General features: G+C 40.2%; 1 protein-coding gene across 2 annotated transcripts in view; it reads left to right on the top strand.

Moving 5' to 3' along the window:
- PPP2R2A (protein phosphatase 2 regulatory subunit Balpha) overlaps positions 1–15792 on the top strand; it is a 106642-nt gene extending 90850 nt beyond the window's left edge. For both annotated transcript variants that reach the window (XM_058194491.1, XM_058194490.1), the window contains exons 4-10: positions 2479–2644; positions 5414–5526; positions 6508–6685; positions 9906–10070; positions 11785–11954; positions 13123–13214; positions 14924–15792. In XM_058194491.1, coding sequence (XP_058050474.1) covers positions 2479–2644; positions 5414–5526; positions 6508–6685; positions 9906–10070; positions 11785–11954; positions 13123–13214; positions 14924–15203 — 1164 coding nt within the window. In that variant the 3' untranslated portion in view covers positions 15204–15792. The remainder of the gene's footprint in view (positions 1–2478; positions 2645–5413; positions 5527–6507; positions 6686–9905; positions 10071–11784; positions 11955–13122; positions 13215–14923) is intronic.
- The last annotated feature ends 2205 nt before the right edge of the window (positions 15793–17997 follow it).

Here is a 17997-nt window from a genome sequence, read left to right as displayed (position 1 = left end):
GCTATGTGACCTACTAGGCAGGAAATGACTGGTGTCTCCCAACTGATCACGTCAGTGAGATTCATGCCAATAAAATGTTAATTAGTCTGGCTGAGAATTCAGCTTAGTGTGCCAACATTGATGGTATCCTCTGGCTTAGAAAAAAGGCTCAGAAGAAGATCATCTTCATCTTGCCTTATAAGTTATGCCTGAATCTAGATCAGGGGTGTCAAACTCAATTTCATTGAGGGCCACATCAGGGTTGTGTTTGACCTCGGGGGCCGGGGTGGGCATGGCCAGCTCAATGACACTCCTGTCAGGGGCACCTGTGATGGCTTGAGCCCTCTGCCAGCTCGCTCCGTTTTCACTGGCAGAGGGTTGTAGGAGGCCCTGGCAGCCGAAAACGGAGCTCGGGAGCCCGTTTTCCCTGGCAGAAGCACCACGGGCTGGTCCTTCACTGTTTCAGAGCGGATCCAGCCCCCAGGCCTTGAATTTGACACCCCTGATCTAGATGGTCACCACCATAGTAGACTTGGCAAGTAAGTGCCAAGAGGTTTCATTAGGAGTTGTGGAGGGAGAAACGCCAATGAATAATGCAAGACAATTGATACAATACAACAGGGATGCCCCAACCCAGATTTTGCTAGCCTAACATCTCCCAATTTGGTGTCCTTCCAATGATTTGGGAATTCAATTCTGATCATTTGCATCTGGTATGTCCTCTATGAACATGGTAGGAACATCTGGGCCGATATTAAGGTCTTCCAAGATATGAAGTGTTTCCTCTTCCAGCCTGTTATTATTAAACACTTGGAAGTAATTATGTTGTTGTTCAAATGCCCTTCTAATAAAAAGGGCGGCTAATTTTTAATAATGACCGGTGGCTCATGCTTAATAAATCTCATTTAAGGGAAGTTCTGCTCAATGAGGTAAAGAGAGGAGAGGTGGGATGGCATTTTGACCCCTTGTCTGGCACTACTTGCAGCTTACAGAAAGAAGTGGAAGATGCTTCTGCACACAAACAGAAGGCTGTTCCAATCCCTGGAACTTCACTTTGAGAAGCAACCATGAAACCTGTGAAATGCAGCATCTCTTCAATCTTTGTGCACCCATGTTATAGATCCTTGATGGCGAACCTATGGCACGCTTGCCCCAGGTGGCACGCAGAGCCATCTTTCCAGGCACGCGAGCTGTTGCCCAACTCACCTACAGCTGCGCATGCATGCGTTCTCCAGTTGATGATTGGGCCTCTGGTGCGCATGGGCGCAATTCAGAGGACCCAGCTGGTCTTCGGAGCTCTCCTGTGCCTACGTGTGTGGTTGTGCATGTGCATGAGAGTACCTGTGCGCAGTGCACGTATGCACAAATGGCCTTCGTGCACATTCATTGCATGTACAAAAAACGCATGCACAGATAGCGCAATTGCGCCTGCAGCGCACGGGAAGCTGTGCGAAAGCCATGTGCATGCACAGATGGTGTGGTTGTGCGTGCAGCACACTGGGGAGGAGCCACGAGTTAGTGCAGATGGCACACACGACACGCTCAAAGCACGTACCTTTTTGGCACTCGGTGAGTAAAAGGTTCGCCACCACTGTTATAGATGCATCAGCAACTGGGACTTTTGCAGATTTTCAGCTCTAAATCCATGCAGGTTTTTACAAGCAGTGGGTCAGACTGAAGGCGGACTGGGTTTTCTCACCTGTACGTGCCTCTGTTACTTTCCCTTACGCCTGAGATATTGAAAGGTCTGCATAGGGCGGTGTATTAAATCTATGCTTATTTTTGTATAATTATATCTCTTTGTGTGCCTGAGGAGCAGCTTGTAGGCATATGAGATGGTCTGGGACTTTGAGCTAGTCCACCCTCTGTCTAACCCTCTTCACTAAAGGTGAGAGGAATGGGTAGGACAGTGAGTCAAAGTTTCAAAGACAGCAACCAATATCTCTTCAAAATTGCAAAGTGGGAATTATGGTTTTGGCTGTTTCTTCTTTTTAAAAATAACCTAGCATAACAAAGAACAGATGATCATTAAAAGAACTTTTTCCTGAGTTTTAGTCTTTGATGCTCCAGGAGAACACAACTCCCCCCTCCCAGTTTATGGGATATTCATCAGACAGAATTAAATTACAATGTTTATTCAGCTGATTAGACAAATTACAATCATTAGTTAAGTGCTTTAAAGTGTCTCCTTTTCTCCCCAGAGATGTTGGATTCATATGCTAATAACTTCAAATTTTATCAAAAGGCTTGTTCAGTTGATCAGCTGAATGTTTGTTGGCAGCCCCTTAAATGGTTCATGTTTGAATTGATTCTAATTCCCTTGAATTCTCATCATTCTCAACTCAATAATAGACACGTACAGAACGGTAGTCCACATCCTATATGGTGTTGTTGAGTCATGCTGAGCTATAAGTCCTATTACACAATAGAAAGAATGAACTACAGTTGTTGTTTCATTGAATTTCTCATCTTTTATTTGGTTTTAAACTTCTCTTTCAGAACAAACTACAGTCTCACAGCAGAGGTGAATACAATGTTTACAGTACCTTCCAAAGTCACGAGCCAGAGTTTGACTACTTGAAAAGTTTAGAAATTGAAGAAAAGATCAACAAAATTAGGTGGTTACCCCAGAAAAACGCTGCTCAATTTTTATTGTCTACAAATGGTAAGACTTTCTTGGTCAACTCTTGATGATTGACTTTTATTTTCCCCTGGCTATCTTTGTCCTAGAACAGGGAGTGGGCAACTTTGGCTCAGTGGTGAAATTCAATTTTTTTTTACTACCGGTTCTGTGGGTGTGGCTTGGTGGGCGTGGCAGGGGAAGGATACTGCAAAATCTCCATTCCCTCCCTACTCCTGGGGGAAGGATGTTGCAAAATCTCCATTTCCACCCCACTCTGGGGCCAGTTATTTGCCGGTTGTCCAAACTACTCAAAATTTCCGCTACCGGTTCTCCAGAACCTGCTGGATTTCAGCCCAGCTATGGCCCCTTCAACTCCCAGAATTCCAGAGCCAACATACTCTGGGTTACCCAGCATTCTCTGGAATACTCAGCATCCTGGCTTAGGAATTCTAGGTCAATTCTAGGGACCATAGTTGTTCACCCCTGTCCCTAACTGCTTGTCTTGCAAATTATCATTCCTGACACTGATGTTACAAGATAGTCTTGTAAGTCTTGACACAGTTCATCAAATCTTTGCATAATCCTATTAAGTTCACACTTTCACAGTCTTTAAGTTCACAGTCTGAGCCTCTGGTGGCTCAGACTGCTAAGACAGTCTGTTATTAACACAGCTGCCTGCAATTACTGCAGGTTCAAGTCCCACCAGGCCCAAGGTTGACTCAGCCTTCCATCCTTTATAAGGTAGGTAAAATGAGGACCCAGATTGTTGGGGGCAATAAGTTGACTTTGTATATAATATACAAATGGATGAAGACTATTGCTTAACATAGTGTAAGCCGCCCTGAATCTTCGGAGAAGGGCGGGGTATAAATGCAAATAAATAAAAAAATAAAAATAAAAATAAATAAATAATTTTTCGAGCTGCTTCCTGGAAACATGTGGTACAATTCTACAAGCACCAGAGAGGACATTTGGATCTAACCCAGGGGTCTCCAACCTTGGCAACTTTTAGACTTGTGGACTTCAACTCCCAGAGTTCCTCAGCCAGCCATGCTCTGGGAGTTGACGTCCACAAGTCTTAGAGTTGCCAAGGTTAGAGACCCCTGATCTAACCTGCTTTTATGTAGAGTACTGTTATTGTTTTGAAAGTTATAGAATTTGAATTCTGTGTTTTAATTTTTCTTGATGACTGTCCTCAGAGCTTACAGGATAAGAGTAATGTAAAAATTATAATCAATCAATAGATCAATCCATCAATCAAATAAGGGTCTTGCTGTATTCTTATTGCTCCTGTAACATTTCTTCTTCTTCTTTGAACTTTCGGATCTGTTCTCGTTGCCTTTCTTTCATCCTTGACTCCTTGAGATTGGGGGAGCCTTTGAAATGATGTGAATAGTATTAGTCCTTTTCCTTCGAAGCTATCCTGCCTCTAAGCAAACTTAAAATTGGAACAGTTATTGTGCTTTTATATTTTGAATTATAAAACTATAATAGTTTTGTTCATCCCTCTAACCAAAATTCATCTATTGTTTTGCATTCCTCTTTTTTGGTTTGGTTCTTGGTTTTTTCCTCACAACGCATCCATGTCACCCCTTCTTAAGTTCTTCTTCTGTGAACTTTCTTTGAAAGTTCAAAAAGTTCTTTGCTATATGGATGGAGATCAGCTTTTCTTTTTTTCTTTTTTTTAATTGAAAAAGCTTTAACAAACTTTTTTTTTTTTGCTGTTGAATGAATTACTGCAGTTGTTAAGTGACCCACATAGTTGTTAAGCAAATCCAGCTTCCCCATTGACTTGGACTTGTCGGAAGCCATCTCATGTGACTCTGGGATGCTGCAACTCTCGTAAATACATTCCAGTTACCAAGCATGCAAATTTTGATCACGTGACCATAGGGACTCATGGGAGGGCCAGTCAAAAGTTCCTTTTTTTCAGTGTAACTGTGAATAGTCCCTAAGCAAATGGTCATAATTTGAGAGCGACCTGTAACTTAAATTAAAAACAAAAACCTCCTGGTTTGCTCTGCCTCCAGGGAGTTGATGTTTATGTTCCGAGCACCAAAAATCAGGGGTTTTGGTCTCTTGCATTTTTCAAAGCTCTGAGTGGTTGATGCCTTTTGTCCTGGCAACCCTTTTTTGAATCTCAGGGGCCCATGTTGAAACTGAGAATTTTCTAACTTGCAAAAGCCATTGTCTAATACTACTAAATCTCACCTGAGAACTTGGGGGGGCTTTTGTTTCATTTCATTTGGAGACCTGAAGGCATCTTTTGGAATGTTAAAAGTTAAAAGGCAAGTTAAAAGTGCAAATTATCCAACATCTGCAAGTGTGTCTGGAAATTAACAGTCATGGCAAAAGGCTCTGAACTGTGGTCAAAGTTCCAAAAAACAACCCTATTACTGGTAGCTATTTCTAACCACACCAAATATCCACCATAGTTCTTCTAAGGCATGAATCATATTATTAGGGCCGCGGTGTGGCTCAGGCTGTAAGAAGCCTGTTATTAAAACACAGCTGCCTGCAATTACTGCAGGTTCTAGTCCTACCAGGTCCAAGATTGACTCAGCCTTCCATCCTTTATAAGGTAGGTAAAATGAGGATCCAGATTGTTGGGGGCAATAAGTTGACTTTGTAAATATACAAATAGAATGAGACTATTGCCTTACACACTGTAAGCCGCCCTGAGTCTTCGGAGAAGGGCGGGATATAAATGTAAACAAATAATAAATAAATAAAAATTTATTCTGTGATCAGTTCTGCTGGCAACGAGAGCTGGAGGTTCTCAACAGCCCACGTTACCTTAATGTTTTTCAGACAAAACAATAAAATTATGGAAAATAAGTGAAAGAGATAAACGGCCGGAAGGCTACAACTTAAAAGAAGAAGATGGCCGGTATAGAGACCCCACAACCGTCACTACTTTACGGGTGAGTAACCCAGAGCTGGGCATCAGCATGGATGGGTTTTATTCTCTGCTTCTGTTTTTGCCTGGTTTTTATGCCCCAACCCATTCTGATGTTTCCATATAGGCAGATCTTGATTTCCCCCCTTTTAATTTGTTGATACTGAACTGGTATCAGGTACAAAGAATAAGGAGCGTGCGTTAAATTGCAATTCAGAAGGATTTAATAGGCAAGCATATACACAAGAATCTAGTCAACTAAACTTAAATCTGAATCGGCACCAGCTAAGGTGTTGTGGTCCATCAGCAGCCTACGGAGCTGGCAACGGAGTCGGACAGCAATGAGGCCGAGGTGAGGCCAGGGCCATCGGGAAGTGAAGTGCGGACTTCAGAGACTGATAGTAGTGAGGCAGAGGAACAGGAGGAGCCTGTTCCTAATGCATGCATGAGAAGAGCTGCCAGAAGGCAAGAGCAGTTCAAGCAGAGAGGACAACTTTGGAGTAGGGCCAAGAGATGATTGGCCCCTCCCATAAGACTTAAAACAGGCCAGCACCAATGTTTCAGTTTTGCCGGAAAACAACGCTGTAGCTGCATCCTCTGCTTCGTGTATGTCTTTGTTTTTGTGGCTTCTGGACGTTTGCCAGGAATGGCCTTTGGCAGTTTGCCTAATTGGACTAAGGTTTGTGAGATAACTGAAGAATTTGTATTTGGGAGGCATTTGTTTTACTTTGAGTTGAACTATGCTGGGAATGAAGTAATTCCCAGCTGTTCGAATAAAGTTTATTTTTCCACGGACTAAGTTTATTACTACCTACTTGGGCCTGGGTCACAACATAAGGGTTAACAGAATCCAAAGGGAGAAGGGGCTGGACATGGATTGCTTTTGTCAATATAATGATTCTAAACCGATGACATGTTTAACTTCGCCCCCAGTTTTGCCTGCTCTTCTCTGACAGATTTTTCTATAATTTCTCACAGTTTTCCCCCCCAATCCTTTGGTTTGCAGGTGCCAGTATTTAGACCCATGGATCTCATGGTGGAAGCCAGCCCTCGAAGAATATTTGCCAATGCTCACACATATCACATCAATTCTATCTCCATTAATAGTGATTATGAAACATACTTGTCTGCGGACGACTTGAGGATTAATTTGTGGCATCTAGAAATCACAGATAGAAGTTTTAGTATCTTTTTATTCAGTGTGTGTGTGTGTGTGTTCAGCTGGGTTGAAGATCAAAATGTGCAGGACTTGAGTCTACACGTTTTCCTACTCCTCAATGCTCCTGTATCATCACAAGTGATAGCTTCCATGCATCTGGAAATGTATTCATTCATTCATACTGTTAAGGGTAGTCTTGAGTAGAGTACCCTTTGAGATTGCGCATGAAAGCGACTGAGAATGATTGTGGACAATAACAGTTACTATACAGACAAACTGGGTTTTGATAATATTTTACTTTTACGGAAAAAGCAAAATCATAGTCCAAAAACAATCCAGGTCATACACATATAAAGTCAGCCCAGGGATATTTCAAATATCAAGTCTTCTTACCAATCGTAGACTTGCACAACAAACCAGATCTTCTTCAGTGTCATTCAAGATCACAGTCCAATACACAACAGTCAGTAAATACCAAAGAATCAGTAAATAGCCATGATCAAGCAATGATTATGCACAGAGCTCAGACATACAGTTGCAGCACATCAGCAGGTAACAATGGTGTAGTGTCCCCAAAACCATAATTTAGCTTCTCTTAAGTACATTGGCTACAGAGCCCAGCCAATCAGGATGCATGATGATGCAATACAGTCTTAAAGCAATATAATACCTTTCTTACTGCAAACATACATAGTTAGTTTATATATTGCCTGACCAACTAGTTAGACAAATAACAATTTCCTAACACATACATACATACATACATACATACACACACACACACACACACACATACACACACACCCCGTATTTTTCGGACTATAAGACGCACCTGACTATAAGACACACCTAAATTTAGAAGAAGAAATCAACAAAAAAAAGTTTTTGGCCTCCGTGTGCCCCATTTGTGGGCCTTTTTTCAGCCCATTTTTGAGGCTTTTTTCAGGCTGTTTGTCCCCCCAAAAATTGGCAAAAAAAAGCCTTGAAAACATGCTGAAAAAAACCTTCAAAAACAGGCCGAAAAAAGCCTCAAAAACAGCCCAAAAAAAAGGCCTGAAAGAAACCGAAAACGGGACGTGTGGAGGCAAGAAAAATAAATAAATAAAATAAAATGGGCAGGGCTTCAGCAATATTTGGTCTATAAGACGCACAGACATTTTCACCCCCTTTTGGGAGACAAAAAAATATGTCTTATTGTCTGAAAAATATGGTACATACATACTTACAGTCTTGGAAAATCTGGGGTGACCATAAATATATTCTGAGAATTAGACACTTCAATTTCAATGGATTACAACATAGATACAATGAATTTATTTTATTACATTTTATGCCACCCATTTCCCCTACAAGGTAACTGAATGTCCAATGAATGTAAACAGTTTTAGTTAAATGCAATTTATAAATTTACTTCTGATTTCTTTAACAGCTTTTCCAAAATGTCAAGTTGAGAGCAATTTTTCAATAGTCATGTGCACTCTATAGAAACCCTATTAGGGGCCAGGGGTGTTTAAACTTGGCAACTTTAAGACTTGTGGACTTCAACTCCCAGAATTCCTCAGCCAGCAAGGCTAAATTCTGGGAGTTGAAGTCCACAAGTCTTAAAGTTGCTAAGTTTGGACACCCCTGCCCTACGTGGTGGTAGAAGTTGTCCCTTTAGCTATTTTTCAATGATTTTATAACATAACCCATGTTTCTTATACATATACTGTGTAAGCCTTGAGTTTTGGAATCCAGATCCCCGCTAGGGGCGATAAAAGTAGCACAAATCTTTATTGTTTGAATATAAAGAATAATTAATTACAATACTGTAATTACTCTCTGGTTTATTTATTTATTTATTTTATTCGATTTTTATACCGCCCTTCTCCCGAAGGACTCAGGGCGGTGTACAGCCAAATAAAAATCCACAATATACACTTTAAAACAAGACTAAAACAAAACATATTACAAGATGGCCAAAATTTAAAACAGTTTAAAACCCTAAAATATATATAGCCCCAGTTAAAATTTAGTAAAACTTCTAAGCCAGTCCCGCTTGAATAAATAGGTGCGTTTTCAGCTCACGGCGAAAAGTCTGAAGATCAGGCACTTGACGTAAACCAGGGGGAAGTTCGTTCCAAAGCATAGGAGCTCCAACAGAGAAGGCCCTACCCCTGGGGGCTGCCAGCCGACATTGTTTGGCGGACGGCACCCTGAGAAGGCCCTCTCTGTGTGAGTGTACGGGTCGGTGGGTAATAGCAGGCGGTCCCGTAAGTACCCGGGCCCTAAGCCATGGAGCGCTTTAAAGGTGGTAACCAAAATCTTAAAGCGCACCAAAAAGACCACAGGAAGCCAGTGCAAACTGCGCAGGAGTAGTGTTACATGGGAGCAACGAGTTGCTCCCACTATTACCCTATTACACTATTACCCTATTACACTATTACAGTGGATGGGAGCACCTAGTCAACTTTGGCTGATACTGTAAAAGCTGGGGAGGTCAGGACTGATTAGTACTTGGATGGGAGACCACTAGAAGATCCTTGGGGTGCAGAGGAGATGGGCAATGATATAGCTACAAACTATAAAGATGATGAAGAGAACATTGGCAAATAACTATAAAACTGCAGCCAAGAAAATATGGCTGAGTGCAATAATGCACTGAAGTCTTAACTTTTACCTTTCTTCCTCTATGTAAAAATGGGTGAGATAGTCCTTTTCCCAAAAGGTAAAATAAATGGCATTGAGTTTTGCAACCTCAAAGAACCCAGTTCCAACAATCTAATGTAGTCTAATAATTAGTTTTACCCAATCTCTTGCCCCAAAGAGTGATGTTTTGTAGCAATTTATTTTGTCCTCAATATGGGTTAGAATAGGGTGGCATGATGACTCAACAGTTAAGATGCTGGGCTTGTTGGCTGGAAAGCCGGTTCAAGACCCAAGTGCCACACAATGGGGTGAGTTCTCGTCCTCTCCCCAGCTCCCGCCAACCTAGCAGTTCGAAAGCATGCAAATGCAAGTAGATAAACGGGTACCATTTCAATGAGAAGGTAACAATGCTCCATGACATCATGTTGGCCACATGTCCGCAGAACCGTCTTTGGACAGCTCAACGGCCTTGAAACTGAGCTGAGCACTTCCCCCTAGAGTCAGCAACAACTAGCAAGAGTAAAATTTGCAAGGACTCCTTTTATGTGTTAGCATACAAAATGTCAAAGCTTTGAATGGCACTGAAAAGAAGACTCCTTAACGCCAACAATTTCTAGATATCGTAGATATTAAGCCTGCCAACATGGAGGAGCTGACGGAGGTAATAACAGCAGCCGAATTCCACCCAAACAGCTGCAATACTTTTGTGTACAGCAGTAGCAAGGGAACTATTCGCCTGTGTGACATGCGTGCGTCGGCTCTCTGTGACAGGCATTCGAAATGTGAGTAGCTTTTTCTCTTCTAATTGAGTTTTACCACCAGAGCAAATTGGTGTGAGGCAACAGACTGGAAAGCCCACTTAACTTTATATCCCCAATTGTAAAACAAAAACCAAGCAGTTTAAAAAAATATCTTTGACTCAAGTACTTCCACATCAGGACAGCAAACAAACAGAAGCTAACTGCAGAAGGATGGACGTGAATTTTAAAAACGCTCTAATACTCCAGATACAGGAAGCACACAATCAGACTGCAGAAGGAGGAAAGTGGCTGATCCATAAGCTTTGGGCAGACAGGAAGATTAAAAAATAGAAAATGTCAACGTGGCTCCATTTTGGGGACACGAGGGGTGGGGTTGCCTATTGCAGGATTCTGTTCTGGCAAGAAATACCAGCAGTGCAGAGCTGTGCAACAGGGCAAACTCTTGTCTGAGGATCTCACAAAATCACTAAAGATTTGTAGGGTTTCAGCACTCTCTTAAATTTTATGCAGGAGGTGCTCATTTTTATGTGTGTGCCTCTGTGTCTGCCACAAACACAAATTTTGGCTCCCGTGAGCACCTTTTAGGAGTTGATGCTGCATTACTATCCACCCCCACATCCCTGTATGCCCCTCCTTAAACAAAGCTTCTGCCCCTCGTTGTTGGCAGAACGTACACAGGAAAACACATCACATCAGCAGTGTTTATAGAGCTCCATCTAAAAGATGATTATCCAGTGGTTGGGCTTCAGTCTCTTTTGGAACACCTTTGCTCCTGAGAATTAGAAAACTTCATTGGATTTCTGGACAGCAGAAAGTCAAAAAAAAATATGAGTTACCTGGCTACGGATAGTAATTTATAAATATATAATATATCAAGGTCTGCTTCTACCGGTGTTTGGAACTGGAAGTGGAACTGGGAATAAAGAGAGTTGATCTCAAATTATTTTTGACCAGGGATGAAATGCTCCCAGTTCGGATCAGCCGATCTGGTAGCAATGGCAGCGGGTGGTTCGGACAACCGGTAGCAAAAATCCCTGCCCCGCCCAGCTGAGCCACGCGATCATCAGGGCCTTTTTTTTTTAACTTTTAAAAGCGTTTTTTTAAATAATCTCTTCTGCCAAAGAGGTTGTTAAAAAAATGCTTTTAAAGGGTTAAAATGAGGCTCTGATGATCCCAGCTGAGGTGCCTGATCATCAGAGTCTTTTTTTTTTTACTTTTAAAAGCATTTTTTAAAAGGTAAAAAAGCTAGGCAAAAAATGGGGGTGGGGGTTCATTTGAGAGACAGAGAAAGAAAGAAAGAAAGAAAGAAAAGAGAGAGGGAGGAAGGGAGGAAAAAGAAGAGGAAGGAAGGACTACAAACCTGGCACTAGACGCAGCTTCAGAGGATAAACCAGGGCTGGAAGGGACCTAGAGGTCATCTAGTCCAACCCTGCTCCAGCAGGACATTGTTAGTGAGTTTGTCTTTTGATCCCCCAGTCACATAACCCCCCACACACACCAAGCCACACCCACCAAGCCACACCCACAGAACCAGTAAGAAAGAAATTTAGATTTCACCACTGCCTCTGACCCCAGAATCGTCATTTCTTTGGCGGGTAATTTTTCATCTCAGAAAGATATGGCTTCCAAGGGTTAATGCTTTAGGTTTTATGTGTTAGTGTTCATAAAAAGGGAAATCTTCATGTCATTGAGGTGAGTTTGGCAAATGAACGTGCTGCTTCTGTTTCACTCGCAGTGTTTGAGGAGCCAGAAGATCCAAGCAGCCGATCCTTTTTTTCAGAAATCATCTCCTCCATCTCCGATGTCAAATTTAGCCATAGTGGTCGATATATGATGACTAGAGATTATCTGTCTGTGAAGATTTGGGATTTAAATATGGAAAACCGACCTGTGGAAACGTACCAGGTACGCCATATAGATAGACAGTCTGGGGGAATCAACTTGCAATTGATTAAAAATTAAGTCAAAACTTGGTAGAATAGTGAATGCAGATGCTATAGAGCAGGGGTCTCCAACCTGGGTCCCTTTAAGACTTGTGGACTTCAACTCCCAGAGTTCCTCAGCCAGCAAAGCTGGCTGAGGGACTCTGGAAGTTGAAGTCCACAAGTCTTAAAGGGACCCAGGTTGGAGACCCCTGCTCTATAGCAACTGTATGCTTAATCTGTATGTAGTCTTAAAGGGACCCAGGTTGGAGACCCCTGCTATAGAGCACACCCTTATTTCCACAATGAAATGTTTTGTTTATTGATTTAAATAAATAATTAATTCAGAACATCCTGTGAAACTTCTCTCAGAGGTTCTGATGAAGTTGTGGGTTTTTAACGTTTAAAATATATACGCATTCTATTGGTGTCTGCAATACTGTCGTGGGCCCTATTTTTGCAAAGGTGGCCGGCCCTAGCTTCAGATATGATTTATGGATGAATTTTTTCCATGAACTGGTAAAACTATTTGAGAATGCATTTGCTCAACTAACAGTGTTAATTCTCACGTTTATGTTTGCTTTAAACAATTTTAATGTTTAAATGTTTCTTTTAAACAATTTTAATTTTTGCATTATTTCTCATTTCTCATTGTTTACCATTTGTATAAGAATACATCGTGAAGTGTGTATGCTGGAAGAACGGAGTGTAATTTCATACACTGTATGTCTGTATGAATTTATACTTTTGGTCATGGTTTCAGATCTAGGGTAAAGGGCCTTTGAGATGATCAGATTTTCTCTTTCTTTCAACTCCTTAAATAGTTCCTTAAGAGTAGTCAGACAGGTTCAGAGATCTCCTAAAAAGATCCAATAGAGCCTGAATAGCTGAAGGTGTGATATGAAGTTATGAGGTTGCTATCCATTTAATGAAAAACTTTTATTAAGCATGATGCATTTTCCTTGAATAAGAACAACAATCTATAAAATTAAAGGTACTTTATTTTTAGGTGACATGAACATTCATATTCATACCATCATTTATAATCTTAAGTTATAATCCCTTCCTGTGAAAGGTAACTCAAAACAGTTAATAACTGTTAATATGTTATATTATTTCTACTTCATACTAGTGTGTTTTTTTATTTCCAGGTACATGAATACCTCAGAAGTAAACTTTGTTCACTCTATGAAAATGACTGCATTTTTGACAAATTTGAATGCTGCTGGAATGGGTCGGATAGGCAAGTTTCAACTTTTTCTTCATTCTTCTTTTAACATTTTCGTACTAATTGACAGTTAAAACTGTTTTTTCAGCTGAATGTCTAAGAAGCTTGGCTGCATGGAAAGCTTATGTAGTTAGCACTGTGTTTTGGTACCTGTTTGGAAATGATTTCTAGAAAAGAAAAGAGGATAGCCAAATAAAAAAATTAGCTGGATAATTTTTGTTATTATTTTAGTTTATCCAGTGAAGCATCTAAATGGGTCGGTGTAGGTTTTATGTTTAAACTTATGCAATAATCTATTGTTTGGTTTGTGAAGGACTGGTTTTTTTTTCTTTTTACTATGTTTATTTAATCTTTATTTACCTATACTAACAAGAAGAAGGGAAATCTGTTCAAAGTTTGGCTTGGGGCTTTTGATGCTTTGTGAATTCCAGATGAAATTGTATTAACCGATCCCAATCTTAGGCTATCCAGGCAGAATGGAATGTAGTTATATAACCTTATATAATCTAAGGTCAGATAATTGGTTCATTTAATCTAGTTACATGCTGTATGAAGCAATTGATGCTACCTGATCTTATGAACTGGGGATCCTAAGGATTGGATCTTCCTACAGGTACAGTTTACACTCTCCATCAATTATCTTCCGACAGTAAATAATCCCTGCATTGGTTGAGGTTGATGGTCTTTACACTGCTTAGGTTAACATTGATAAAGCAGTGTATAACTTTAGAAATAAACCGTAACAGAACTCACGTATACAATTGCTAATATTTCTGCCTCAATGAGATCAGCAGTTTCTAAATTCATTTATTTATTTATTTCATATATATACCCAGTATGTATAAAATATTGTTTGTTTGTTTACATTTATACCCCGCCCTTCTCCGAAGACTCAGGGCGGCTTACAATGTATAAGGCAATAGTCTCATTCTATTTGTATATTTTTTACAAAGTCAACTTATTGCCCCCCCAACAATCTGGGTCCTCATTTTACCTACCTTATAAAGGGTGGAAGGCTGAGTCAACCTTGGGCCGGGCTCGAACCTGCAGTAATTGCAGGCTCTGTGTTCTAATAACAGGCTTCTCTATTGCCTGAGCTATCCCGGCCCCAAAATATAAATTTAGGTATTGCCGATCTCACTATCAAAATGTGCAGGTTGCAAAAAAAAAAAGTTAAAATCATATAAAAGATACAGTTAAAACAGATTTTTAAAATTATATTTTAGAATCCGTTTGCTTTCAGTTAGCTGCCTGCAAGTACCTCAGTCTGAAGAAATTGGGAACTGAAGGGGGAAAATGTAATCATTATGCCCTCATTTTCCTGATTAAAAACAGCGTGATTAAATTGTCAGTAGTCAAAGTCTCTTAAATCTGGGATTCCAGTTCTGAAGAATTTCAATATATAAATTGACAACTCTGGGCCTGTTTCTTTTTTTTCTCCCAAAGGAGATTTTATATTTGCAACAAAATTATGTAAAATACTCCATCTTATTTCTACATGTACTTCAATGTATTGCAAATGTTTTAAACCAAACAGACTGGATAAATTAAAGAAGTCCTCATTAGTGTAACATTTCTAGTAACTTCCTCACACCCACCATCCGTGCAAATCAAGTACCACCAGTTGAATGAAAACAATCAGCAACAGCAGGTTAAAGGCCAAATGATTGGAACGTTTCAAGGATCAGAAACACAACCTCTCTTTTTCTCCTCTTTGTCTACAGCGTCGTCATGACGGGCTCCTACAACAACTTCTTCCGAATGTTTGATAGAAACACCAAGCGTGATGTCACACTAGAAGCTTCTCGGGAAAACAATAAGCCTCGCACGGTTTTGAAACCCCGTAAAGTCTGTGCGAGTGGCAAACGGAAGAAGGACGAGATAAGTGTCGATAGCTTAGACTTCAACAAGAAGATCCTCCACACAGCCTGGCATCCCAAGGAAAACATAATTGCTGTAGCCACTACAAACAACTTGTATATATTTCAAGACAAAGGGATTTAGGGTAGAGGTCCGATGAGAAGAGTTCACTTCCTGTCTAGTTCAGATAGGTGAACATAGCATTTGTAAACAATATAGGGGAAGAAATGGAGCCAGAGAGAGAGAAGTTCGTTGCGGTGCACCTTCCCCAGTGTTTAAACAATGTGCCATAGTGACAACCCATTTTTTCTAGATAGCTACATGGATGGTCTCTCTCTCTCTCTCCCTCTCTGTCTTTCTCTGTCTCTGGTTTTCTCTCTCTCTTCCTCCCTCTCTCCCCCCCTCTCTTTCTTTCTTTCTTTTCCTCCCTCCCCCTCTCTCTTTTTCTGTCTTTGCTGGGCAGTTCTCCACTAGCCATTTAGGTGGGGGGTAGGGCACTTTTTAACATAAAATGACTACTTGCACCATCTCACCAAATGGACTAGAGATTGGATCGTTGTCAACATTGGGTTTCTCCAATTTTTTATGCCTTCCATTGTGATGACGTCAACCACAGAGCAAAGCCTTCAAGTAATGCTGTGGGATTTCATTGTGTAACCTCATTACTGTATTATTTGTGCCCCCCCTTTTTTTAATTAAATAACAGCTTGTTCTTGCTGTGGCTTGTAGCATTCCTCTTACGTCTCCTGGACTCCTTCTCCCTTTTACAATCCCTTTCTCCAGCCCTGTGGTGGTATCTAGAGAAGAAGAAGAAGGAGAAGGAAAAGGAAAAGGAAAAAAATGAAAAGCACATGAAATGGATCGATGGTCAAGGGGTAGAGGGGGAGGATCTCTTGCAAAGAGTAAAATGTTTTAATGAAATGTTGACTGCAATCACTCCTTGACATGTCTGGCGCTGAAAAGGATAAAGGAAAAAAAACGTAAGGGGGAAAAATATACTGAATAAAAATGTCGAATAATGGCAAATTGTTTTTTTTCTTTTCAATCTACCTCTTTATATTATTTTTTTAAGTTAGATACATGATAAAATGGTTTGATAATGATTTTTAACCAGTATTAATTTTCATGAGGAAAGGGAGAAGGTTTTTTTTAATGACTTCTATATGAAATTGTTAAAGACACTTTAATATTTATCTGCAGTTTCCATTACAATAACTTTTTGGAACACTCTTGGATTCTGCCCTTAGCTTGAATAGTAATTGTCTTACTTGTCTTATGCCACCTCCAGTTTGAGCCTTCTCCCTTTCTTCTTTATTAACAGAATTTTGTCAGAACTGGGGAGGGTCTGAATTTTGTAGAATAGTGTTAAAGTTTTATGGGACTAAACTTTTTCATGTGTTAATCCCTTTGTCCTAATTTCAGTGAATGCCTTGTTTCAGATTCAGACTCGCACAACAGTGCTTTTCTTTCCTTTCTGGAAAAAAAAAAGAATTAAAGTTTCTTGTTTTTAAAAAGTGAGTCGTACCAAATTTAATATGAAGTTATTTGAATAGATAAAAACCATTACATGCCTGGCAACCCCGATATTTATGTATTTTTATTGCTACTAGGAACTTGAATGGAATTGTAGTTTGACCTTACAAACATTCCTCTTTTCTTGCAGTTTTTTTAAAAACACTTGCTACTATAGGATATAGAAAAAAGTTACAGTGATCAAAAAATGCTTCAAGTCTCCAGTAGATCCAATAGTAGATGTTGGCATACCATTTAAAATACTTATGCACCATTTTTAGCGCTCACATATTCTCCATCTTTAGTTAAATTTTCCAAACTTTTTATAATCTCCATTGTATTCCCAATCTAAAGACAGCACCTCTGAAAGCTACTAGCCTTCCTTTTAGCAATAGCACTTATATACCGCTTCACAGTGCTTTACAGCCCTCTCTAAGCAATTTGCAGAGCCAGCATATGGCCCCCAACAATCTGAGTCCTCATTTTACCGACCTTGGAAGGATGGAAGGCTGAGTGAACCTTGAACCGTTCAGAATTGAACTGCTAGTTGTGGGCAGAGCCTTCCTGTAATACTCCATTCTAACCACTGCGCCACCAAGGCTCGTCTGTATATTTTTAACAATATAACCCAGGCCATTCGTTTTCAAATGAGGACTGTATATTTATTAGTTTCTGGAGCTATGGGCTTGAGTGCAAGACTGATGGTAATATTATGAAGTCCCATTAATGGGCTGGAACCATTTCACATTTTTATTTAGGGGGAATAACTTTGATTGTTTTATTCCTTTAGGTAGAACATGCCTGGTTGAAGGCTTAGCTGGATGCTTCTTATATTCCTTGATTTATTTCTAGAAACTAATAGAAACTCACACTAGCTAATATTGTGTGATCATTCTTGTCATTTTCTCTTTTGAATTAAAGATACCAGGAATTTGTTCTAGGACCTTTTGTATGTCAAATAGGTCCTCTGCCATTAAGTACAGATTGCCCCATTATTGAGGAAAAGAGTGCTAGCCTAGAGTGTGTGATGGTTTCTAATCTTGTACACAAAACAGGTATATGAGCACAGCAAAATCTGAATGATTATCCCAACTCCAGAATGACACATTTTGGATGGTTGCCAGACCCCTTTGGCTCCATCTGAGATGACCATGGGAATGCATTCCCAAAATCTATTTGCAATGCAGAGTGGGTGAGAATGAACCAATTTGTCCAAAAGAAATTTAACAGAGTACTTGTGCAGCTGTTCAGGAAAAAAGCCAGACATACAAATATACTAAACTATACAACTGACTCTTATTCTACGTTCTGCGCTATAGAGCTCGAAGCCACTCCTGGGGAAAACATTTATTAGCCTGAGGGATCTTTAGGCATGACCCATGGGAGGAATTATTTTGATCACCTGAGATGAGATCATCATCATTCC

This window comes from Ahaetulla prasina, chromosome 9, assembly GCF_028640845.1.
Source record: "Ahaetulla prasina isolate Xishuangbanna chromosome 9, ASM2864084v1, whole genome shotgun sequence".
Taxonomy (NCBI): domain Eukaryota; kingdom Metazoa; phylum Chordata; class Lepidosauria; order Squamata; family Colubridae; genus Ahaetulla; species Ahaetulla prasina.
This window is presented reverse-complemented; position numbering and strand designations above follow the sequence as displayed.